Genomic DNA, 24,975 nt, shown 5'->3' on the forward strand with positions numbered 1-24,975 from the left:
ATAATTGTATCTTTTACAGTAAAATTGTTTGCTCAGAATAAAAAGGAAACATGCCTGTTTTTGTCTTTCCGGGCCGCTCTGGGAAGGTAGGGGAATGGGGATGCCAAGGAGTTGTTTGCCTGGCGGAGTTACTCCACGTGGGACATTTCCAGCAGCCAGGATTCCCTTATTTTGCTGTGAAGGTTCTTTCTGGAAACTGTGTGTGAGTCAAAGCATAGTTGGATGTTTGAACATTTCCTCTGGTCAGAAATTGTCGACTTTGCCCAGATGGGTGTGGCTCAGTGGCTGAGTGTAGACCTATAAACCAGGAGGAGGTCACTGGCTGACTCCTGGTCAGGGTACCTGCCGGGGTTGTGGATTCGATTCCCAGTAGGGGGCGTGCAGGAGGCAATTGATCAATGATTCTCTCTCATAGTTTATGTTTCTATCTCTCCTTCTCCCTCTCTGAAATCAATAAAAATATATATTTTTTAAATGTCACCTTTGACTAGGGATTGAGATGTATTCTGTTCACTTGCTGGCATGCACACACTATCGACCTTGCTAGTGCTAATAGCATATTTGTGTGGGATGCTCTGTTTTATCCTGACTTAGAAATAACGGCTAAGTTACAGAAGCCAGCCCTCTTAATATAAGACAACCTCTCATTTGTTCCATGTCTTGACAACACCATGAGATTTGTGTAAACTTCAGGTGAGTGTGCAGAGGCCTCCTCTTAAAGCTTACACATCCTCAACACGTGGAGGAAATCTTAAAGAAAGTACCAGTCTGCTCTAAGGGGACACTGGTAAATATAGCACTGTGGGGAGACGTTCAAGATAAGAAATTGAAAAAACACCAAATTGGTAAGTCCGTATTTTGAACCAGATTTGGGCCTTCTCTATGTGGGCACTCTCTAACTAAAAAATTCCTGCAGCCCGTCTCATCACTTCCTTCCCTTTTGTGTCCCTTCACCCGCTGCCTTCCTCTTCCACTCTGGTTTCAGCAGATCCAGCTGGGTCTTTGATGACAGATGGATTTGTGACTGACTGACCATCTTCATACTTGAATTGACCTCGCCTTCCCTCCTCAGGTTTCTGTGTCAGTTACGGTCTGTGTACTCTGCTTAGCCGTCACTGTGTTCTACCTTGTGGCTTACCTTTTATTATGTTTTAAGTATGATTTCACTCTTCACATGTTCACCTTACTGTCTCCCTAAGTGATCACCTCCTGAAAGGATATGACAGTGCTGTTAAGTTTTGTATCCCCACTGTACATGGGATTTAGTATAGTGTCACGCAGGTTATATGCTTTTAGTAATGATTTATTGCTGTGACACTCTTACCCCAGTGCCACCAGATGTCCTACCATATCATCAGAGTGAGATTGTTATAAATTGAATTTTTAATTTCTAGTTTGTTTTGTGAACTTGAACAGGTGACATCTTTCTTTGTCTTCCTTTACACCAGTGATTTCCAACCTTTTTCATCTCATGGCACACATACACTAATTACTAGATTTCTGTGGCACACGAAGGAATATATTTTTTGGTCAGATTGGCAAAAAATAGGTATAATTTTGATTCATTTATATCGGATAGCTATTGTTGTCTTGGTTGTTGTAATTTTCTTACTTGACAATCTAAGGCAGTGGTTCTCAACCTTCCTAATGCCGCGACCCTTTAATACAGTTCCTCATGTTGTGGTAACCCCCAACCATAAAATTATTTTCGTTGCTATTTCATAACTGTAATTTTGCTACTGTTATGAATCATAATGTAAATATCTGATATGCAGGATGTATTTTCATTGTTACACATTGAACATAATTAAAGCATAGTGATTAATCACAAAAACAATATGTAATTATATATGTGTTTTCCGATGGTCTTAGGCGACCCTTGTGAAAGGGTCGTTCAACCCCAAAGGGGTCGCACTGCACAGGTTGAGAACTGTTTATATAAGGGGCAAGGGGTCCGTTCCCTTGACTAACTAGTCAGGTATTGACTATTTTATTTATTTATTTTTTTAAATAAATCTTTATTGTTCAGATTGTTACAGTTGTTCCTCTTTTTTTCCCCCCATAACTCCCCTCCACCCAGTTCCCACCCCACCCTCTGCCCTTACCCGCCCCCACTGTCCTCATCCTTAGGTGTATGATTTTTGTCCACTCTCTTCCCCCCACACACACACCTCTTTCCCCCCAAGAATAGTCAGTCCACTCCCTTTCTATGCCCGATTCTATTATATTCACCAGTTTACTCTGTTCATCAGATTTTTTATTCACTTGATTTTTAGATTCACTTGTTGATAGATATGTAATTGTTGTACATAATTTTTATCTTTACCTTTTTTCTTCTTCCTCCTCTTCTTAAAGAATACCTTTCAGCATTTCATATAATACTGGTTTGGTGGTGATGAACTCCTTTAGCTTTTTCTTATCTGTGAAGCTCTTTATCTGACCTTCAATTCTGAATGATAGCTTTGCTGGATAAAGTAATCTTGGTTGTAGGTTCTTGCTATTCATCACTTTGAATATTTCTTGCCACCCCCTTCTGGCCTGCATAGTTTCTGTTGAGAAATCAGCTGACAATCCTATGGGTACTCCCTTGTAGGTAACTGACTTTTTTTCTCTTGCTGCTTTTAAGATTTTCTCTTTGTCTTTTGCCCTTAGCATTTTAATTATGATGTGTCTTGGTGTGGTCCTCTTTGGATTCCTTTTGTTTGGGGTTCTCTACACTTCCTGGGCTTGTAAGTCTATTTCTTTCACCAGGTAGGGGAAGTTTTCTGTCATTATTTCTTCAAATAGGTTTTCAATACCTTGCTCTCTCTCTTCTGGCACCCCTATAATTCGGATGTTGGTGTGCTTGAAGCTGTCCCAGAGGCTCCTTACACTATCTTCTTATTTTTGGATTCTTTTTTCTTTTTGCTTTTCCGGTTGGGTATTTTTTGCTTCTTCATATTTCAAATCTTTGACTTGATTCTGGGACCCTCTTGTCTGCTGTTGGATCTCTGTATATTATTCTTTATTTCAGTCAGTGTGTGCTTAATTTCTAGTTGGTCCTTTTTCATATCCTCGAGGGTCTCACTAAATTTATCAGCGGTTTCTAGAAAATTCTTGAAAAACCTTATAACCGTGGTTTTGAACTCTATATCCAGTAGTTTGCTTTCCTCATTTCTGTCATTTGTGATCTGTTTCTTTGTCTCCGCATTTTGGCTGCTTCCCTGTGTTGATAGAGTGGCTTTGTGTGCTAGGTGTCCTAGAGGGCCCAGTGGCTCAGCCTCCCCAATTACTTGGGGTGGACACTCTTGGTGCACCCCTTTGTGGGCTGTGTGCACATTCTTGTTGTAGTTAAGCCTTGATTGTTGTTGGTATCACGGGGAGGAATTGACCTCCAGGCCAATTGTCTGTGAGAATCAGCTGTGTCTACAGTGGGAGAACTTCTGTGCTGAAGACACCCTTCTGGGGCAAAACTTGCTTCAATGGGGCTTTGGTGCTCACTGAGTCTGCCCCCTGAGTGTGTCCCTTATGGATCTGAGGAGTTGTAATCTGGATGGTCCCACTCTGACCACTAGGTACACGGGCTCTTGGATCTCTAAGGAGGTGCTAATTTAGCCACTGCCTGAAGGCTACCCAGCAGGAGCTATGGAGAGATCTGCAGATTCCTCTTCCTTGTTTGGGGTTTGGAGGTGCTCAGATGAGGCCCAGTTGTGAAGCATTGCAAGCTGCTGTGGAGCCTTGAGCCTTCTTTTGGATGTTCTGGGTTTCTCTGACCCAGCTGCAGTTTGTTAGGTAATTTTAGATCTCAAAGGGCCAGCCCATTCATATGCGAAAGCCTCTGCTCACAGCTTGGGTGGGGTGGGGTCTCAGGGAATCAACAGGGCAGAGCAAACAGCTATGGCTGGTCCTCAGTCCTGCCCTAAGAGGCCCTGAGTCTCAGTGTCCCGGTAATCACTGCAAGCACCTCTGAGAGAAAGCTTCCCTCGAGTTCCACCTGCTGCCAGACAGTCCAGTTTCTCCCCGTATGAGCCTGGGTCCCCAGAGACTCGCCCGGAACTGGAATTCAGAGCAGTCGGGATCTGTGTCTCCCTCCCGATTGAAAAAGACAACCGCATCCTCAGTTGCCAGCCCTCTCTGCGTGCGCCTCCGCACCTCTGCACTTTACTTCCGCACCTCCTGAGTCTCAGTGTGCTTTTCTCTTTCTTTCTAATTGTAGAATTTCCACTCAGCCAGCCTTCCTGTGGTTCTGGGTGATGTCTGTTTTGTCTTTTAGTTGTAGTTTTGAAGTGGTTGTGCGAGGCAGCAATTTCAGGTGTTTGCCTATGCCGCCATCTTGGTTTCTCTCCCAGGTATTGACTATTTTAAAAATTCTTACAGCACACCTGTTGAAAATCACTGCTTTACACTGTAAGTCACTCACCTGCATTGAAAAACTGTAACAGAATAACTTTCAAGTTCCAACTGACTCAGCTGACCCTCTGAATTTGGGATAGCATTTGCTTCACAGGGCAGTTTCAGTGCAGCAGAGGGGTTGACATGGCTTGTTAGAGCTCAGTGGAAGATTTTACCTGGGTTTATGGTCAGTATGTGAATTCTTTGAGAAGAATAGGCATAAGCCAACATGGACCCAGGGTGAGACTAAACGTCTCAAAAACTTGCAGAAATGAACAGTCCTGATAAGTCTTTGGTAACCTGTGCAGTATACACAGCATGGCTCCAAGTGATGGGAGGAGGGACAAGGCCTCAGAAAACCTTCAAACCCCACCGTTTTGTTTCCTCTTTATATTTGTATTCAGTTATCATAATACCACTTTTGATATTCTCTCCCTATACTTTGTGACAATTACTTTATCAGCTACTAAATCCTAAAAATTGGGTCTTTTCTAATTTTTTGTTTTACAGATTTCACTTTTTTGTTTTTATACCAAAATCATGTTTCTTAAATTCTTAGAGCTAGTAGAATTCATCTTTTTCAAGTCTACTTTCCATCCCCCTAATTGTTCTCTTTACGAGAATATTCTATAGCTTCACAATGCTTGGATTTTACTATCTTAAAAGAGTAATTAATGTGCCAGTTTTCTTAGGTTCTAGAGGTTCATAATGAATAGGGCAGTTCATATTGGCCTAGAGGGGCACTCAGCCTAGTGAGGATTATAGTCAAGAGTAATTGGTTGGAACCTTCCTCTTTCTGTAGCCCCAGGGCCCAGCTTCATTTATACACCCAGCAGCCCCAAGGTCCACTGGGCAATCTTCCAGCCTCCCCCTTTTTTTTTCTTTCTTGTAAAATATATATGTGATCATTTTAAAATTTTATTTTGTTTAGTGATTTTAACCACTCCATTAAGATTTTTATTTGGTTTTTGTTTAAAGTGCAGTTGAGCCGAAACCGGTTTGGCTCAGTGGATAGAGTGTCGGTCTGTGGACTGAGAGGTCCCAGGTTCGATTCCGGTCAAGGGCATGTACCTGGGTTGCGGGCACATCCCCAGTAGGAGATGTGCAGGAGGCAGCTGATTGATGTTTCTCTCTCATCGATGTTTCTAACTGTCTATCTCTCTCCCTTCCTCTCTGTAAAAAATCAACAAAATATTTTTTAAAAAAATAAAATAAAATAAAGTGCAGTTGAGCCCTAACTGGTTTGGCTCAGTGGATATAGAGCTTCAGCCTGTGGACTGAAGTGTCTCAGGTTCGATTCCAGTCAAAGGCATGTGTGTTGCTCGCACATCCCCAATAGGGGGTGTGCAGGAGGCAGCTGATTGATCTTTCTCTCATCGATGTTTCTAAGTCTGTATCCCTCTCCTCTTCCTTCCTTTCTGTAAAAAATCAATAAAATGTTTTTTTTAAAATAATTATAAAATGCAGTTGAACATCTTTGTAATGTATCAATTGAATGTTTTAATTCAAGATCATGATTACTTTTCTCATATTTAGTCATTCATGGGAGGGAGAGCGTGTAATAAATTAGTTGGCCAGTCTATAAATATTTCTGGGCTTGTTACAAGTACAAGGTGTTTTCAGTGCTGAGGAGATCCTGAGGAAGCCTGAGCCCAGGTCCCATGAGAGAGATGGCCACGTGGAGAGAAAATGAACAATTAGTAAGTAGTTCATAGCTGTGAGCTTGCCCAGTGTCTACAAGGCCAAGGCATTAGGTGGAAGTCTGGGAAGGAAGGAAATCCCTTGAGTTGACTTTGTACGGGCTGGGGCTGGGGGCTGGGGCTGGAAGGTAAGTTGGATTCTGTACAGGATGCGCAAGAATCTTCTAGGTAGGGGAAGCGGACTGAACAAGAGCAGGTGTGGAGGTGAGAGGCACTGTTGAGCACATGGCTGTATTGCCCTAGAATCCTTTGGATATCAGGATCCAGCATTTGGACTTGGCCAGGGGGTTTCAGACCCTCTCATGGATCCCTAGATTCTAAGTAAGTGCTTCTGCATGGGACAGGGAAGGCAGGCCCCAGGACTCTGGGTCTTCTCCCTTAAGGTTCAGTTTATGATTTCATTTGGAAAAAGGATATCACTCCTGAGAATGCTGGCCAGCCCTTGCTATCTTCAGTAGAAAGGTGGGGTCTGAAGGTCTTGTCCCTCCTCCCATCAAGCTAGCTAATAAGTCCTGTTGTTTTTACTACCTAAATGCGTCTTGAATCTGGCCCCTACCATTGTACTTAGTCTCTCCCTCTTCCTGTTTACGGTCATAGCCTCTTGGTAATTGGTCTTTCTGCTTCTGGTCTCATGTCCTTTCCGTCCCTTATTCACACTGCTGCAAATACCTTTCTAAAATAAATGAGATCACATCACCTTCCCTGGTTTAAAATTCTTCCGCTGCTCTCCATCACCTCCAGGAAGAAGTTTAATGCTGTTGCCAGCCCATTGTCTAGCCTCACTCCTCACCATTTCCTTCACCCAGGATGATAAACTTCAGCCACACAGATCAGAACTACGTATAGTACCTTGAGCTTTCATAATATTGCTCACCCACAGTGTCTTTACTTGCTGTTCCATTTCAGGAGTCCTTCTCTGACCTACCCTCTGAGCAAGCCCCCTCCCCCCACTACCCAACTCCAAAATCCCTCCCTTTCCTTCCCCGCCCCCCCCCGCCCCCCAACTCTGTAGTTCCCTGTGCAGTCCTCTGTGAACACTGGACTCTGATTATCTTCCTTCCTCAATGGAGCCTAAGTTCCTTGAAGGAAGGGACTGAGTCTTCATCATTGTATCCTCCAAACGAAGGACACAGGGCTCTGATAAATGACTGTGAATGACTAAATGGTATAGAGACATTCAAAAGACCTCATCCCTCAAAAGTTCCATTCAGTGGAAACAGAAAAGAAGTAAAAAGATGCATATAATAATAAGGTCTGGAGCAGGATTGCAACATCTGAGTGGGAACAAATTTCCCTGTGTTCTTAGTGTGAGGGGGTACAGGGTGTCTTGCTAACAGTTCAGGGAATGTGTGTGAAACCTTTGAGGACAGATATTTAAATAGAGGCTGGAAGGGGGGGAGCTGCGAGTCAGCAGAGCAGAGGGAGTGAACCAGGATGTCAGGGCTAAGGGGAGACTTGGTGTCCCGAGGGTGAGTTGGCCACAGAGTGTCATATGCGTCTTTCCCAAGTTTGGGGAGGTGTTTGTCAATCACTTTAGGATTTAGGGTTCAACATAATATGGAGAGGCAGCATTATTCATAATAGGCAAAGGGTGGTAACAACCCAAATGACCAACTGATGATGGCCTATCCATACCATGCCGTCTGTCCATACAATGCAATATTATTCATCTGAAAAAAGGAACAAAGAACCTCAACCGTCGGCGTCCATGTTCATGGGTTCTGCATCCTCAGATTCAACCAACCGCAGAACAAAAAAAAACGTTACCTTGTTGCTGACATGTACTGTGTAATTAGGCCTATGACGGTACGTCTACTGAACATGTACAGGCTTTTTCCTTGTCATTCTTCCCTAAACAATACAGTATAACAACTATTTACATTGTACTAGGTATTATAAGTAATCTAGAGATGATGTAAAGTATATGGGAGGATGTGTATTGGTTATATGAAAGTACTACACCATCTTCCATAATAATGAAAGGGTAATATGCTAATTAGACCAGACGTCCTTCCAGATGAAGCCTGGGCCAGCGGGAAGCCACCCGGGTCCAGGTGCCTGCCAGCGGCCGGAGAAGGAAAGCCGGTGCCGGCAGCTGGGGAAGGAAGGCCTACTCTTGCATGAATTTTCGTGCATTGGGCCTCTAGTTTTATATAAGGAACTTGAGCATCCATGGAGTTTGGTATCTGGGGGTTTCCTGGCACCAATCCCAGTAGATACCAAGGGACAACTGTGCATGCTACAATGTGGAAGATTCTTGAAAACATGCTAAGTTGAAAGACACCAGTCACATAAGATTACATATTGTAAGGATTCCATTTATACAAAATGTCCAAAATAGCCAAATCCATAAAGACAGAAAGTAGAGTAGAGGCTTTGAGGCAGGAGGAATTTGGAGTGGTTTCTAATGGTTACAGAATTTCTTTTCAGGTTGATGAAGATGTAATATTTACAGGATTCTGTAAGTTTACTTTAAAAACTACTGAATTGTATGCTTTCAGTGGGTGAATTGTATGGCATCAATAAAGCTGTCTGATGATGATAATAGTAATTGGCGGATAGATAAATAGATGTTCTTACTCCAGGTTTGGTACTTAAAATTTTTCAGTACACACCAGCCTGTATTAATTCAGGGGGAGATGCTTAGAGAAGAAACCTACTCTGACAAAGATTCCTCCTTGTCTGGTGATTTCACTTTTCTCGCAGGCACCCTGGGACTGCTTGAGGCTTTGAGGTGCTTGTTCAGCCATCGGGAGCAAGCAGGGGCTGGGTGGGGACAGCGTTTTTTGAGTTTCAGTTTCTCAAAGTGAACATACGTCTGGGCCAAGCTGAGCACAATGGGCAGAGGATTAGAGAACTCTCTTCCTTCGAGGGTCTGAAGCCATCCTGTCCTAAATAACTGCTGAATGAATTGTTGTTGGTGGGGTGTAACTGGTCTCAGAGAAGCAGTAATTTTCTCTCCTGGTGAACTGAAAGAGATCCACTCACCCCTTGTTAGACCTCTCTGCTACAAGTGTTCCTGGGTTAGATTCGCTTCTAGGTTTATCTCTACCTGTATTTCTTTGTCCTCTCTCTCCCTGAGTACCTCTTCCCTCCCATCTGCCCAAGGCAAAGTAAGGTGTGGCCACCAGAATAATCCTGGGTTCTCTCCTGGCACACAACCCTGTGGGAATGTCGCCACTCGGCATTGTCTTTGCCGCTTTGCTTCTGTTTCCTGCTACACTGTAAGGAACTCGAGGGCAGGGGCTGGCTCTTCTTTGCCATCAACTGGCATAGCAACTGACCAGAGTAGGCACTCAGGTATTTTTTGAAGGTGTAGGTGATTTATTCTTCCTCTGGACTAAATCATCTGAGGGCAGATAAGGAAGTACAGTCACAAGATACAAGATGATAATTTAGAGATCCCTTGTTGGCTAGAATCTGCCTCCACTTTGGCTTTTCTTTCTCCTTGCCCAGGCTCTTAGATTACAGACAAGGCTTGTTTCACCTTTGAGAGCTGCAGTGTCCCCGCAGGAGGGCTGTCTTTGGAGTTGACTTGAAGAGTTGGCTCAGTGGTTGAGTGTCAACATACAAACCAAGAGGTTGCGGGCTCCATCCCCAGTGTGGAGAATGCAGGAGGCAGCCAGTCAGTGATTCTCTCTCATCTCTGATGTTTCTATCTCTCCCTCTCCCTTCCTCTTTGGAATCAATAAAAATATATTTTTAAAAAGAGTTGTTTGAGGTGCCTGGTTAGAGTAACTTGGAGAAAAGCAGATTCTCAGACCCTGGGAGTCTCTGATTTGAAGGGTTGTGCAAGCAGGTAGACTCACTTAGGATTGCTTAATCTAGAGTCCGTGGGTGGGCTTTGGAGGTCTCTGAACCCCTGAAGATTAGTGCAGAGACTTTGTGTATGTGTGTGCACCCATACTCTGTAGAGAGAGCAAAGTGTACAGCCTTTGTGAGGTTGTCAGAGTGAGGGGTGTCTTTTCCTCCTAAAGACTGCTGTGCAGCCCATTGTTTATGGAATAAACCAGTGATTCAGAGCAAGGATGGCGGCACACCCTTGTCCTCAAGGAGTTTATGATCCAATAAAGGTAAAATGATTTGGCTCTAAACCACTTAGAGCAGTGGTTCTCAACCTTGGCTGCACAGTAGAATCACCTGGGAATCTTTTTAAAATCCTGGTTTCTAGGCCTCATCCTCCAGAAATTCTGTTTCTTTGTTACTAATGTTGTGGCCTCACCCCATAACAAAGAAACAGAATTTCCGGAGTATGGGGCCCAGAAATCAGGATTTTAAAAAGATTCCCAGGTGATTCTAATGGGCAGCCAAGGTTGAGAACCACTGATTAGAGCAGGGGTCCTCAAACTACGGCCCGTGGGCCACATGCAAATACAAATATTGTATTTGTTCCCGTTTTGTTTTTTTACTTCAAAATAAGATATGTGCAGTGTGCACAGGAATTTGTTCATAGTTTTTTTTTTAACTATAGTCCGGCCCTCCAACCGTCTGAGGGACAGTGAACTGGCCCCCTGTTTAAAAAGTTTGAGGACCCCTGGATTAGAGCTTGCAAAAGAGAGATTGGTGAAGGCTGGGAGGAAGAGTTGTTGGAACTTAAAGGATGAATAAGATTGAAGTGACTGAGCCTACATCAAATAATTTGCTCTTCCCAGCAATCCAGTCAGGAGACCTCATAGCTTCAGGGCGGTTCTGTGCGCCCAGTAGCCCAGTGTGGTTATAGTCCACCTGCAGCTTTACTGGGTGCCCATCCCGTCCCCTTGGGTCCTTTCCAAGGTGCAGAGTCACGGATCACGGATACTAACGACAGACAGCAGTAACAGCAGCTGATAAACCTGTTCAATGTGGTGATGTTAGCTCCTGGCTTTATTGCCATTGTCTCCCCTCCGTATTATAGATTGAAAAGAGACAGCCTCTGGGAGTGCCAGCGTTTAATGGCTCCCTCCGTGCTCTCCCTCCTACAGAGAGATGGCCGAGCACACGTCTGTCTCCCTTGTGTTTTCACAGTGACCGCAAGAAGCAGGCGCCCCGCATCAGGGAACGCTTGGATGGGAGGTGTGCAGTTCTTCAGAACACACCAGCCCAGTCTTCCTTGGAACTGCCCTCCCAAAACCCCACCAAACTAGCAAATGGAAAATGGCTGCAAAGTGTTTGGAATTAGTAATATGCATATATTTCTCAGCTTCATAACTAACTGAGAGCAAATTATAATGTTGCCCTGATTGGAGACAGCAGGACAAAAGGCCAAACTATTACTCAAGCTGATTTCCTACAGCTGTCAGTGAACTCCCAGATTGCTTCATCTCATTGGCAAGGCTCTTTATTAGCCTAGAGCGCAGCACAGAGCCTCTCCCAGGGCCAGAGCCGCATCTGCGGGCAGCGTGGCAGGTGTGACCCTGGGCAGGTTCTTCATCTCTGAGTCTCGGTTCCCTTGACTGTAAGAGGAAGATGCAAATAGCTCTTGCAGGGCAGTTGTGTGTGTTAAGGGAGACCATGTGTACTGAGTGTCAATCAGGGGCTCACGTTGCTCCTGTGCTCAGTGTTTCCACGAATCTCGTTTCATCCGCATAGCAGTGCTCTGAGATGGGTGTAACTTCCCGTTTCTGACGAAGAAAGGGGTTCCCAAAGATGAAGATAGGAGCTAGCACTTTCACCCAGAGCCATTACCATCTCGGCCATATTGCCTCCTTTCACTGAGGTCATTTGAAGCCCAAAGAAGACAGACCAAGTGGGGCCCTGGCAACTCATGAAGCAGTGGAGCGAGGCCAGCTAATATCGGACTGTAGCCTTCTCTCTCTCTAACTGCAGGGGAGGGTTCGGTTTTTCCTTTTGACACCCGATATCGGGGGTCTTTTCCAACCCTGCTTCTGCTCTGGCACCAACCAGGTGTCTTACGACTCAGTGCTGACACTACCCAAGGTTATCACAAGGCTCAGTCCCACAAGACAGCCCTCGCCTTAGACACCAGTTGCAGGTATTGGGTTCCCAGGTTACCCACACTTCTGTCTGACTTGGCCACAAAGTCGGGGGTTCATGTTGTGAAATCTTTCCTGCACGAAATCAAGAACCCACACACTAAAAAAAGAAAGAAGAAGTTTACTAAGTTCCTTCCCATGCGGTGAGCAGCTGCCCTAAATAAAAGCCTCCATATTTTCATCCACAGTCATCGTAGGCACTTTCCAGAGCTGCTGTGGGGATTTGGTGCGATTGGAGCTGCTGGATCCAGTCAGTTATTTCCCTGCAGTCAGCCTCGATCTCTGTAATTCTTCCTTTCAGAGAAGGCAGCTAATTTCAGGATAGATACTCCCATCTATCACTGTAACAGTTTAATAGGTGCAGTTACAGCTTGAATACAGCAACAGGCTTTATGTAATTGCCATATTTATAATGCTTTGAATTGATGACAAAGTACTAAAATATGAGGTGTGTGGTTTCATTTGCTGTGATTTTTATGGGGGTTCTATGTTACTTAATCTCTCCCTCCCCTATAATTCCAGGTTTGTTAGTGAGTTGCTTTCCCATTATCCAAATACTTTTAAAACAAAGCTTTCTTTACTGTTTTTGACTACCTCCCACGTGCCCATTTCTCACCACCCTCCCGTTCTCTGCTTGTTTGTACAATAAACACAAGTCACTTGCCTTCCAGAAATGCCCCCGTGCCATCAGAGTGGGCGGGCAGCTCCACTTGTGCCTCTCGCGGATAAGCGGAGTTCATGGAGCTTGTGTCTCGGCACTGCTAGCGGATTTCCTCAGGACCCGGTGCCCTGATCGGAACAGCATGGCCTGGCAAGCTGCCTGGAGAGCCCAGCAGCCAAAGAGAAGAAGAGCTTCTTCCACAGAGGAATCCTGCCCTCCAGCCAAGACAGAAATAGTCTGGGGGCAGCCCAAATCCCTGAGACAGTTCCGACAGGCCTCCTGCCTGGCTGTTCCACATGCACTTTCCCTCGGCAGCAGTGAGCTCAGTGAGACAGGCTGCTCGCCCTTGGCCGGCTGAGGACAGAGGAGACTGTGGCCGCGCCACACGCAGGGCAGCAGGCTGTCCGCGAAGAGTGGCCAGGGAACAGTAGTACCCATGGTCCGCTGCCGGTTCTTCCTGGGTCTTCATGGAGTTGGCCTGACTGTGCCATTGAATTGTTGCCTGGGAGAGCTCCTTTGGCCTGATCTCCTTCTTCCCTCGTGTGTGGGAGAGGCGGGGTGCAGATCTCCACCAAAGCCAAACCATGCCCCTGCCCTATGGGGAGTAAACAGCCCGATGGGGAGAGCACACAGCAGAGGACTGACCCTGGTGAATTATGACGCCCCTGTGACTTCACTAGGGAGTAGCTGACTCTTAACCAGTCCCTAAAGCAGGGGTGGGGAACCTTTTTCTGCCAGGCGCCAGTTGGATATTTATAACATCATTTGTGGGCCATACAAAATTATCAGCTTAAAATTAGCCTGTTATATTTGGTCAAACATTTAATTAACTCACCCCTTATGCCTTGGCAGAGCCAGACTAAATGATTTCGGTGCCTCATATGGCCCGCGGGCTGGGTGTTCCCCGTCCCTGCCCTAAAGGAAGGTGAGAAGGGAGGTGGTGCACTTACTGATCTAGTTTCCCCTGTGAGGGCCTGGCCCTGAAGACCTACCCGCATGCCTTGAGGCACTAGGCTAGTTGAGGACAAACTCCTTCAGTCCACTCCCTCCCTCTCTTCAACCAGAGAAACTGCACTTTTATTTTCAGGCATAAGTCCCTCCTTCCCTCCTTTGCATTGATAGTTACTGAATGGCTTCTCCAGGAATGAGTTACTGTGCCAAGTCCAGGTACATAGCGGGGCCGTGGGAAACCACTGCCTGCTCTCAGGCCTGCTGGGGTCCAGCGTTCAGCAGATTAGCACACAGCCGAATGGTGATTTTCAGATTTTGCCCAGTGCTGTATAGGACAGGAATGGAGGTGGGGGCGGGTGGTGATAAACACAGGCTCTGGAGTCAGGCTGCTTGGGTTTGGATACCAGCCCTGCCTTTGGCTTGCCGTGTGGCTCGGTTTTCTTCCGTTGTAAAATGGGAATAACATACTGGTGGTATACAACTACCACCAGTGTGAGATAAGGCAGGTGGAATGCTTATCGCTATGCCTACCCATAGTACAGCGGTTCTCAACCTGTGGGTCGCGACCCCTTTGGGGGTCGAGCGACCCTTTCACAGGGGTCGCCTAAGACCATCGGAAAACACATATATAATGACATATTGTTTTTGTGATTCATCACTATGCTTTCATTATGTTCAATTTGTAACAATGAAATTGGGGGTCACCACAACATGAGGAACTGTATTAAAGGGTCGCGGCATTAGGAAGGTTGAGAACCACTGCCATAGTATAAGCACTGCATAAATCTACGCAGTTATTGTTATAACAGAGTTTATTTAGATCAGGGGTCAAGGGAGACCACTTTGAAGGAGCAGTGTCTAGCCAGCCAAAAAATGGAGGTAAAAGTAGAAGGAACAACCTGTAGGAAGACCCTGAGACAGGAAGGGGTCAGTGCTTTGAGTCCCCTGAAAGGCCAGACCATGTGTGGAGAAGTGGGTATTTTATCCTAGAGTGGGAGAATTATAGGCCAGTGGGGACCACAATCAGCTTTTCTGCCAGAGGATTAGAGGTTTCTAACCGATAAAAAATGCTCTTTCTTAGTGAGGGGAGAGAGAGACCAGCAAAGGAAGGACACTGGCTGTCCTTGGTGACGACATTGTTCCTTTCGTGGTTTTTTGGATGTCAGGAACTGAAAGAAGTTAACCTTTGCCCTCATTAATGCTTGGGAGGGATCTTCCCTGACCTCAAGGAGCTTCTGTCTAAGCTTTTTAACTTGCGGAAGAGAAGTTGGCATTGTATGCATGGAGATGGTGGTGATGGTGGCGACATACTATACCTGTGTGCTAGTTAGGACTGTTTCTTTGTTGGTAGTTCTTTGTGTAGCCGATGAGACCCCTCACTGTAGTGTCACCAGCTCCACCTCCAGAGTCACACTGCCATTCCTGGGCTTGCACGCGGGAAGTCATACTCAGAGCCCAAAAGACGCTGGCCCTCTTGACAGGAGGCCCCCAGCTGCTCGTGGCTTTGAACATTTGTGCTGCTTTGCGGAGTGCAGCCTGCTCACCTCGATTATGGGTCACACTCCTCTAGTCTCCATCCTGGGCTGCCCGGAACAGGCAGCATCAACTCTGGGCTGCTGGTGTGAAGTTCACTTGGTCATTGTGGTCTCTTAAACACATCTATTGGGCTGTGCATTTTCTTGAAAGTCGGGGGAAAAATAGAGCCCCTTGTTAGGCTCGGCAGGGTCCAGAAGCCCGCTTTCACAGTTAATGACAGTAAGTACATGGGGAGCTTATAAAGGATCAGCCAGATGCTAGAGCCATATGATGCCCCAGACCTGGTGTGATATTTTCATCTCTTCCCCCCAGGTCTCTCTCCCTTCCTCCCCAGCCTGGAGATTGATGACACGGCTGTGTGTACACACAATGGCGTTGGAAATTTACAAAGCCGCAGTGCCTAGTTGTGGGGCTAACACCCGGTCAAGCAGTCATAATAGAGTGTTAGTGGCATTCTGTCGTGGGGAGAGAGGAGGCCTGGCATCGCCAGAAACAGATCTTGATTGACGAGGGAATTACCGAGGAAAGACAGCGAACAAAGGGGCACTGGAGGGGGCAGAGTGACCCTAGTGTTCAAGGAATAGAAGAGCCAGAAAATCATTCTGAGCACATCCAAAACAGGAAGGCAACAGGGAGATCTGGTGGGGACTCTGTAATGTTATCAATAGTAGAACTTTATTGTAGGAATAAAGCCAGGACACTTTCCATTGGCTGCTTTCTATGTGGAGAGGAGGCCGCATTTTTCCTCCGGCTCTTCCTACTCAATCCTCCAATTGACAGATGAGAACACTGAACTGGGTGTGAATGAAGACATGAATGCATATGAGTAAACAAGGGAGGAATGGAAAATTCTTATAACCTATAATGAATCTGGCATTTATGGGATGTGCCCTACATACAGTATTTAAGGGAAAAGGGTACAGGGAATTAACATTGAGGTGGTAGTATAATGTTTAAATGCACGATCATTCAGGCAGAGACTTGAGTGAGCCGGTTTAAATCCTGCCCCCACTACTTACCAGCTCTGTGGCCTTGAGTAAACAGCTTAGCCTCTCAGAGCTCCATTGCTGTCTGTAAAAAGGGAATAAAGCTCAGCTGGCATGGCTCAGGCTGAGCATCGACCTGTGAACCAGGAGGTCACAGTTCGAGTCCCAGTCAGGGCACATGCCCAGGTTCAGGTTGTGGGCTCAATCCCCAGTGTGGGGCGTGCAGGAGGCAGCTGATCAGTGATTCTCTCTCATCATTGATGTTTCTATTTCTCTCTCTCTCTCTCCCTCTCCTCTCCTCTCTGAAATCATTAAAAGTATGTATTTTTTAAAAGGGAATAAAAATATTAATATCTACCTCAAGGAATTATTGGGTGGATTCACTGTGATAATTCTAGTGAAGAGCTTAGAAAAGTGCCTGGCCTTTTTAAATTATTATTATTTCAGTGTTCGGCCTTTTATATTACTCCCTTCCCTATGCGTAATCTCCGTATTCACATCGCAACAGTCATTCATTAACCAGCTGATGTTTGATGAGGAGCCCAGGCTCTGAGAGGTGGAGTGGTTTGTCCCCAGTCACTCAGCCACCATAAGACAGGACCAAATCAGAACTGAAGTCACGTGGGTGTCGAAGCCCATGCATTGTTTAAATATTTTTCTGTAGACTGGCCTGTTTTGGCTGAGCCCTAGGCATAGGCCATGCCTACAGGCAGGTGTTGCTCTTGAAGCTTGTTAAGAGTTTGGAGAAAAGAAAAGGAAATGGCAGGCGTTGTGCTGTAGGCTTTGCTTAGGTTATCTCATTCATTCCTGCACCAGTCTAAGAAAGCAGGTGTTAATCCATTGTCTAGTGACTCTAGTCAGATGAGCGGAAGTTGGGGTCAAGATTCGAACCCATGTCTCCCTGACAGCAAAATTCCTCCACTTGCTAACTTCCTTTCCACTTAGGTCATTAGCATAATATTTACTCCCTCAGCCCTTTGCTAAGGTCTCCTAAATGCACACCAGCAGGTATGAAATGGGCACTCTTCTCTCTGTTGTGCAGAAAAGGAAATTGAGACACAGTTGCCCAGGGTCTTACATCCAGCAAGTGGCTTCTGCTTTCGACCTAAATACTCTACTGTTCCCTTGTCCTTTCATGTCCCATGGAGGCGGGGCGCTGCAGTGTGGGCCTCAGAAGGCGATGGGCTATATAGACACACAGTTGGCATTTGACCCAAAAGGAGAGCCTTTTACTCTGGGGTTCCCCAGAGGTCAGTCCTCGCCAAGACAGTTTGGATATTTTTATGCTCAAGGGCATTTCCTTCTCTCCCTGAGTTCTCAGCACCCCTCTAGCCTTGAAATCTGGCCTGCCTGAGACTTTCCTCTCAGAGAAGGACATGGGCTATTACATGTGTTTCTTTCCACAAAAGTTGTTGGTAGTTAAGACCTATCTGGTGTGGGACGCTGTAGAGCACTGGCAGCTCCAATTAAGTTTCTTTAAAGGACGAAAGCGCTGAGTTTTTATATCTAAATATAGAAGGTAAAAAAAAAAAAAAAACAAGTCAGAGTGTGACTTGGGAGGAAGAGTGATTTGTTCTAGAAAGGAAACGGGGGAAACTGAGTCCTGGTGTGACTGAGCAGACGTGCAGTCTGGCCTGGGCTGACTCGGAAAGATTCTGGCCAAGAGCACAGGTGCTGAGACATGGTGCTTGCGATCCAGGAATAAAAACTTGTTTGGACGTTTCAGAAAACCAGACACATACCAGGGTAGGAGGCGATCCTCCTCTTGATTTCCAAGCTCCTGCTGGTCGCCCGTCCATTTTCCTAATGCCTCTAGTCTGCCAAGTAAGTGCCACAGGCATCTCTCAGGAGGCAGGGCCAGCAGCATTTGCTGTGATGGGGAAATCACAGTGAAATATGCTCATTCTTAGCCCATTGAGCACCTCCTGGCTGGCATTGGTGGGCCGTCTAGCCTTCCTATGCCACCAAACATTCGTGAGGGCGACTACGCCTGACAGGCTCTAGAAAGGAGCATCTCTGCCATGTGGGTGCTCCGTGAATATTGAAGAGAAGAATAAGGTCGCTCTACTTTTCTCTTGACTATTTTTAAACATTTTTATAGAAGTCATACCTGGCCAAGGTTAAAAGTTTCAATAATGCATAAGGGCTTGCTTAAAAATAAAAGCAGCCCTGGCAGGCATGGCTCGATGGTTAGAGTGGAATTGAACCCAGGACCCTTCAGTTCGCAGGCCAACGCTCTGAGACAAACCGGTCAGGGCAATTGCAGCAATTTTAATACTTTTTGAAAATGCTTTGTTCCTAAAGAATCTGGTATTTATTTTTCCTTGTGTATCATCTCCCCTCTCTCCCTTTCCCCCCCTCCCCCCCCCCCAATTTTATTGAATGATAGAATTCAGGAGTCAGAGAGACCTTAGAGGCCTGAGCCATGTTCTAGAGTGGCAGTTCTCAAAGTGTAGCTCCCTGACCAGCCAGGATCTACATCACCCAGAATATGTGAAATGCAGAGTCTCGGGCGAGAGAGAGAGAGAGAGAGAGAGAGAGAGAGAGAGAGAGAATCAGAAACTTCTGCGGGTAGGACCTGTATTATAACAAGCCCTTCAGGAGATTTGGATTCATGTGCGATTTTGAGAACCAATGATTTCAAACATAAAAGTAAAAAAAAATGAAGGCTCTAGGATAGAATGAGATTCACATCTCAGTCCACTCTGATCTTGTGCATGTTACTTACCCCTTAGCCTCTGCATTCCCGTCTCTAAAATGGGGTTAGTAATAACCTCTCTGGGGCTGGGGTGCGAGTTAATGTAAAATGTACAGTAAGCACTTAGCATTATGTGCCTCCCACATAGGAAGCAGTCAGTAAATGGTTTATTATTGTTCTTACTATCTTCCTAGACCAGATACTATCTTTTTAAACAGCATTCCAAACAGATGGCTATCTGTGAGGAGGGAGTTCAAAAGCTCTGGCCCATTCCAAGGAGTGACAGCTGTAACTGTGCATAATTTCATATACGGAGAGATTTGCCTGCCCATCATTTCCGTTCTTAGTTGGATCTCTGCTCTCTTGAGCCTTTGGAACAAAACTGTTGTACATGGCAGTTCAGATATTTGAAGATAGTGACCTTGGCCATTCTGAACTTTGTCTTGTTCTATTCCCAAAGATTAACTTAAACATAAAACAGAGTAGATATTTGAAACCATTAAGGCTTTTTTTTTTTTTTAAGGAAGTAAAAAGGCCTCTCTCCGAGACTGCTTGGGTAGAAGGGTCTTTGGCGGTTTCTGTGTGTAGACATGCCCCACAGCTTAAGGTTAAAGCTCTCCCGGGTGGGCTTGTGGGCATGGAATAGACATTGTGGTTGGGGCTACTGTTGGTAAGGCCTGTGCTTTCTGCTGGCAGGTGTGAGCCAGTCACCCCTAGAGTGTTTCTGTGTGGGCCCGTGGGTCCCAGGACACACCCCCTTAGAATCCAGCCCCTCTGCCTGCAGCACCCCAGCCCTTTCCTGCTCTGGTCTGGGCTCCTTGGCTGCCATGCCTGTCGGTGCCCTGGTTCTCACCTGCATCCTCACCCATGTCACTTGGTGGCACTGGCCCTCTGTTCTACTAACAGCCGTCACGGCGTTCGAAGTCTGCTCTGCAGTTTTTGTTTTTATTTAATTGATGTCTAATTAGTAGTTGTGAAAAGTTGTACTGGCCAAGCAAATAATAGCCTTTCTAAATTATGTTATGGTGTTGTGTAGGGCAGCGGTGGAATTACTATTTTAAAATGGGATTTCGTAAAGTAAACATGCATCCGCATTACAGGAAATACTAAGTTGATGATTAATGGATGCTGTGGAGCTGGCCTTGCACTTTCAAATGCTTCCCTTTTGGTTATCATGGATCTAGGGAGGTCTCGGCAGCCCATGCCTCTGAAAATCTCCAGATGACTAATTTGCACTTGTTTTCTGCCCTGTGGTGCTGGGCAAGTGGCCATTAGGAGAAAATGCAGAGGACTGCTCTGTCTGAGCTGAAGGTCAGGGTTGCAGAGATGATGGAATGGCCTGAGGCTGTGAGGGTCTGAAGGTGAGAGAGTGCCTTTCCACACTGGGGCTCCGGGAGGGCAGTGGACATTGTCAAGGACTTCGGAAGCTCCTGCTGCTCGCTTCCTTTGTATTGGAGAGGGATGATAGGTCAAGAGAAGACTACCTGGGAAATAGTTTTTTCAACCCAGTGGTGAAGCCTTGAGCCTGCTGACACATACCCACCCAGGGCTTGCCCAGATGTGGATGGTTTCATGTATAAGCATGTGATATGCGTCACTGGAGGTGTGAAATAAGTAGGAAGTTTAAATACGTCTGTGAACAGTTTAGAGAAGTCACTGAGGAAAGAGACCTTTGTAAAATTACTAACTAGGGATGGAGCACAAGGTCCCGCCCCTGGCCTCTGACCTTTGGGTTGACAGCAGGAGGGGATGTGCCATCTACAGAGCTACCAGAATGCCAGGGCCAGTGGACTTTACTCAAGTGTGGAATTTCTGGGAGGAAAGACTGGTCTGGACTTCAGCCTGGTGGGTAAATGTCAAGTGACTTCCGGAACAGTGTGGACACAGAGGGTGGGAAAGGCCCTGGACTTAGACCAGTCTCCCTCTTACCCGCTGTGAGTGTGGGCCAAGGCCTTTCTGAACCTCATTTTTCTCCTTTGTTATCCCTTCATTTAGTAGCTCCTACTGTTGGGGACTGAGGAGGCAATGGTATTATCATTCTTTAATAAATGAATGAGGGGGGGGATGCAGGAAAGCACTTTCATTCCAAAGCGGGGGGCGGGGCAGTGGGAAAGGTCACCACTGAGCCGGGGTCCATCTGGAGCCTCAGGTTAGACAGTGTCCGCACCTCTCTCACCGAGTGCCGTGATGGCGAACTCCCTCATCAGCTGGACATTGCACCATAGGGTGTGCTTGGGACCGATTCACTAACCCCCTTTTCTCTGGGGTGAAAGACCCGTCTGCAATTAACAGCTTTTAAGCCAGGGAATTGGTGACTTTTGCTTCTGTGTTCTTCAAAGTTCACCTGCCACTAATCTGGGGCCCAGGAACAGGCAGACTGGCTGCTTTTATCTCACCTGATGGGTCCCTCTGCAGAGGAGCCTACTGACTGACTGCAGGGCCCTGCCCTCTCTCCCTGCCTGCGCTGCCTTCTGGCGTGTGCGCGGTGGTAGCTCAGGCACTGCCTCAGGGCCCCATCCGCTGGCCACAGCTGCTCGGAGCCAGTCTTCAGGAGGGACCAGGATTGGTTTGGCCCTGAGACCCCGTCTTGGTTTTCACAGGGACTTAATTGTCCTTTAGACGGTGATGTAAGGAGGCCACAGAGGACTTCTCTTCCCTGGAAGGGGAGATGGAGTTGGTGGACAGTGCTTAGAATCTACTCTGCCAAGGGGAAGAAATAGAAACTAAACTAAGAATAGGAAAACCCATATTAGGCATAAAAACAAAGGAAGACATCATAAAGGAAATGACTGGTCTTGAAAACCTAAAATTTTTAAATTATGTACTTTAAAAAATGTAATACACAAAAGTAGGAGACCAATAACAAAAAGGCAAAAAATGTAAATGTTTATAACATTAACACAGGCAATTGCTTAATATTCTAAGACTTCTTTCAAGTACAAAATGAGAAGAACCACTCTTACAGGAAAATAAACAAGACTGTGAATAGGAAATTCACAAAGTGAGAAATACACACTGCCAAGAATCTGTTATACTTACTAGCTATCCAAAAAAACATAATTGTGGGTTATTTCTAACAGTGAAAACTTGGGAAAACCTAAATGATTAACAATAGGACTATTTTTAAAGTTATTATATCCTTTGATGTCTTTAAAATTATATTGTAAAAAAAAATAAGAATAGTTAATGACTAGAGTAAGTTCATAACATACTACTAGTTGGTAAGTGAAAAGGGTGGGTTAAGAGAATATTACCTTCCTTTTGTTAAAAAAAATTTTTAATTCAAGAGTATACATCAAACTGTGGACAAAGTTATCTTTGGCTGATGTATTTCTATATTATTTTTATTTTTTCAAAATCAAGTATTTTAAATTTTTTTTTTTTTTAAATATATTTTATTGAGTTTTTACAGAGAGGAAAGGAGAGAGATAGAGAGTTAGAAACATCGATGAGAGAGAAACATCGACCAGCCGCCCCCTGCACACTCCCCACCGGGGATGTGCCCGCAACCCAGGTACATGCCCTTGACCGGAATCGAACCCGGGACCCTTCAGTCCGCAGGCCGACGCTCTATCCACTGAGCCAAACCGGTTTCGGCAAGTATTTTAAATTTTTAATTGAAAAAGAATATGGGGCCCTGGCTGGTGTTGCTCAGTGGTTAGAGCGTCGCCCCGCGCACTGAAGGGTCAAGGGTTCGATTCCCAGTCAAGAGCATGTACCTGGGTTGCAGGTTTGATCCCTGGCCCCAGTTGGGGGGTGCACAGGAGGTAACCAATCAGTGTGTGTCTCACATTGAAATTTTCTCTTCCCTACTCTCTACCCCTTCCTTCCTCTCTTACATTCTCTAAAACTCAATGGGGAATAAAAAGAATATGGGGGAAATAGGTTGAAGCATCTAGGAAATGGCTTTAGCCCTTTCCCCTCTCATGGAAGGTGCCTCATGCTCTCCCCTTCTCTCTTCAAGTCTGTCCCCTCAGTCTCTGCTCTCCACTGCCTGCACCTAAGACACCTGCTTGTTTCTCCTCAGGACTGAGCACTGAAGGCATCTATCGGGTCAGCGGGAACAAGTCAGAGATGGAGAGTCTGCAGAGACAGTTTGATCAAGGTAAGGCCACAGCCTGCTGAGCATCGGAGGCCGGAGCCAGTCAAGGCGACCACGACAGCCAAACTGCCAGTGGAGCCCCTTGAGGGAGCTGCAGTTCAGCCCTGGGGGTGCTCCTGCCACACACAGCCCCAGAGCAAGAGGTGCTGGCTTGGTGACTGAGAAACAGAAAGCATTTGGCCCCAGTTAGGATCGCCTCCATGGTCACACTGCCACAGAGGAGGAGCAGGCCCTGTCAGCAGACGGAAACATCCCCCTGCCAAGCCTGTGTCAGCCCATCCCCTCCCACAGACACTGTTCGGGTCACCCTGGCACAGGCCTCCCTGGGACTGGGCCGTGCAGGCGTAATTACATGCGCATGATGTAAAGTTGGGTTGAGAAGACAAACTTGTTTTGCCAGGTCCCCTTCCCACAAAGGAGTGCCCCTCTCACAAAGTCCCTGCACGAGAGAGAAAGCAAGGGGACATTTGTGATTAGCTGAGCCCTGGGACTCTGAGCTCTCGTGAATTAGACATGCTCTTAGCAGGACTCCCGTCTCCTGAGCTAGGGCAGCTCTGAGAGGCCAAATCTATTTCACCCCAACACTCGGCCAAACTCTGCCCCTTAGCACTGAGCATTCTGTGGGACGAGAAGTCTCACCCACCGGTGCCAGAGCAGATGAGCCAAAGCAATCAAAGTTCTCAGATGTCACTGGCCAGGGAGGAAGGTAACCTAAGGATCAAAGTAGGGTCAGACTAAACGCACGACTGGGCCTGAGGGGACCAAGCCAGGCTCAGAAGCCAGGCAGCCTGTGCGGGCTGCGTGACAGAGCAGCTGCCAGCGCACAGCCGGGAGCAGGCTCCCTGCCCACGCACCGGGGCCATTGCACTGCAGCACCACAGTCAGTCTGCTAGCGGCCCGTGGGGGGAGGTGACACGAGAGAAGGGACACGTGTTCATCTTTTGGGCTAGGAAGCATGAGGTCTACATGAGGGTGTTGCCACGCCCTTGGGTATGCACTTGTACCGTATATACAAGAATCTGTGCCCTGACCGGTTTGGCTCAGTGGATAGAGCAGGGGTGGGCAAACTTTTTGACTCGAGGGCCACAGTGGGTTCTTAAGCTGGACTCAGAAGAAGGAGCTGCGGCCGTGTTTCCCGACGTTGCCATGTTAACACTGCTGCTGGTGGAGGAGCGGAGGGGAGAGCAAGAGAACCCTCCGCTCTTTCGGCTCCGCGGGCCGGATAGAACAGCCAAACGGGCCGGATCCGGCCCACGGGCCGTAGTTTGCCCAGGGCTGGGATAGAGCGTCAGCCTGCGGACTCAGGAGTCTCAGCTTCGATTCCGGTCAAGGGCATGTACCTTGGTTGCGGGCACATCTCCAGTAGGGGGTGTGTAGGAGGCAGCTGATTGATGTTTCTCTCTATCCCTCTCCCTTCCTCTCTGTGAAAAATCAATAAAATATATTTTTTTTAAAAAAGAATCTGTAACAGCTTATCCCCCCCAAAATGGGACCAGCTAATGACTATCAGTCGATGATTTCTTACAAATCAGGAGTGCAGTCAAGTCTGAAAAGAAAAAATTAGAGACCGAGGTCAATGGTGTCATAAGCTGAGGGGCCAGAGGGAAAAGAATGAGTCTATCCTACCATCAAAAGGGATGAAGATGGGGGCAGCAATCAAGACTGTTGCAGGGTATTTTTTTCTTTTTGATTGAATTTCTTGGAGTGACAATGGTCAAGATTGTTGGTAATGTGTTTGCAACCCACCATGAAAAGTGAGCCAGCTTTTTAGGAAAGCACCTTCCTTTCTTCCCGTGGAGGGATGGGTGTCAGGAAAAGGGAGCAGCACGCCCAGGCGGACATAGGGAGCTCACTGAAGGCACAGAGGAGGGGGTGCGGCTCCTCCTCACAGGGTGACCTTGGAAGGAGGTGTTGGCTGTCGGCCTCTGCGAATCTGAGAACCTTCTTTTAGCAGCACCAGGGATGCTCCAGTCCAGTCTGTGGTCATCCTGAGGCCCT

At 46.5% G+C, this 24,975-nt stretch overlaps 1 protein-coding gene across 1 annotated transcript in view; it reads left to right on the forward strand.

Annotated features, from left to right (window-relative positions):
• ARHGAP35 (Rho GTPase activating protein 35) overlaps nt 1-24,975 on the forward strand; it is a 140,193-nt gene that overhangs the window by 103,261 nt on the left and 11,957 nt on the right. Inside the window, exon 4 of the mRNA XM_081108191.1 lies at nt 22,903-22,980. Within this exon, the coding sequence (XP_080964317.1) occupies nt 22,903-22,980 (78 nt within the window). The remainder of the gene's footprint in view (nt 1-22,902; nt 22,981-24,975) is intronic.

This window comes from Myotis nattereri (assembly GCF_964212035.1).
Source record: "Myotis nattereri genome assembly, chromosome: 15".
In the NCBI taxonomy this organism is placed as follows: Eukaryota; Metazoa; Chordata; class Mammalia; order Chiroptera; family Vespertilionidae; genus Myotis; species Myotis nattereri.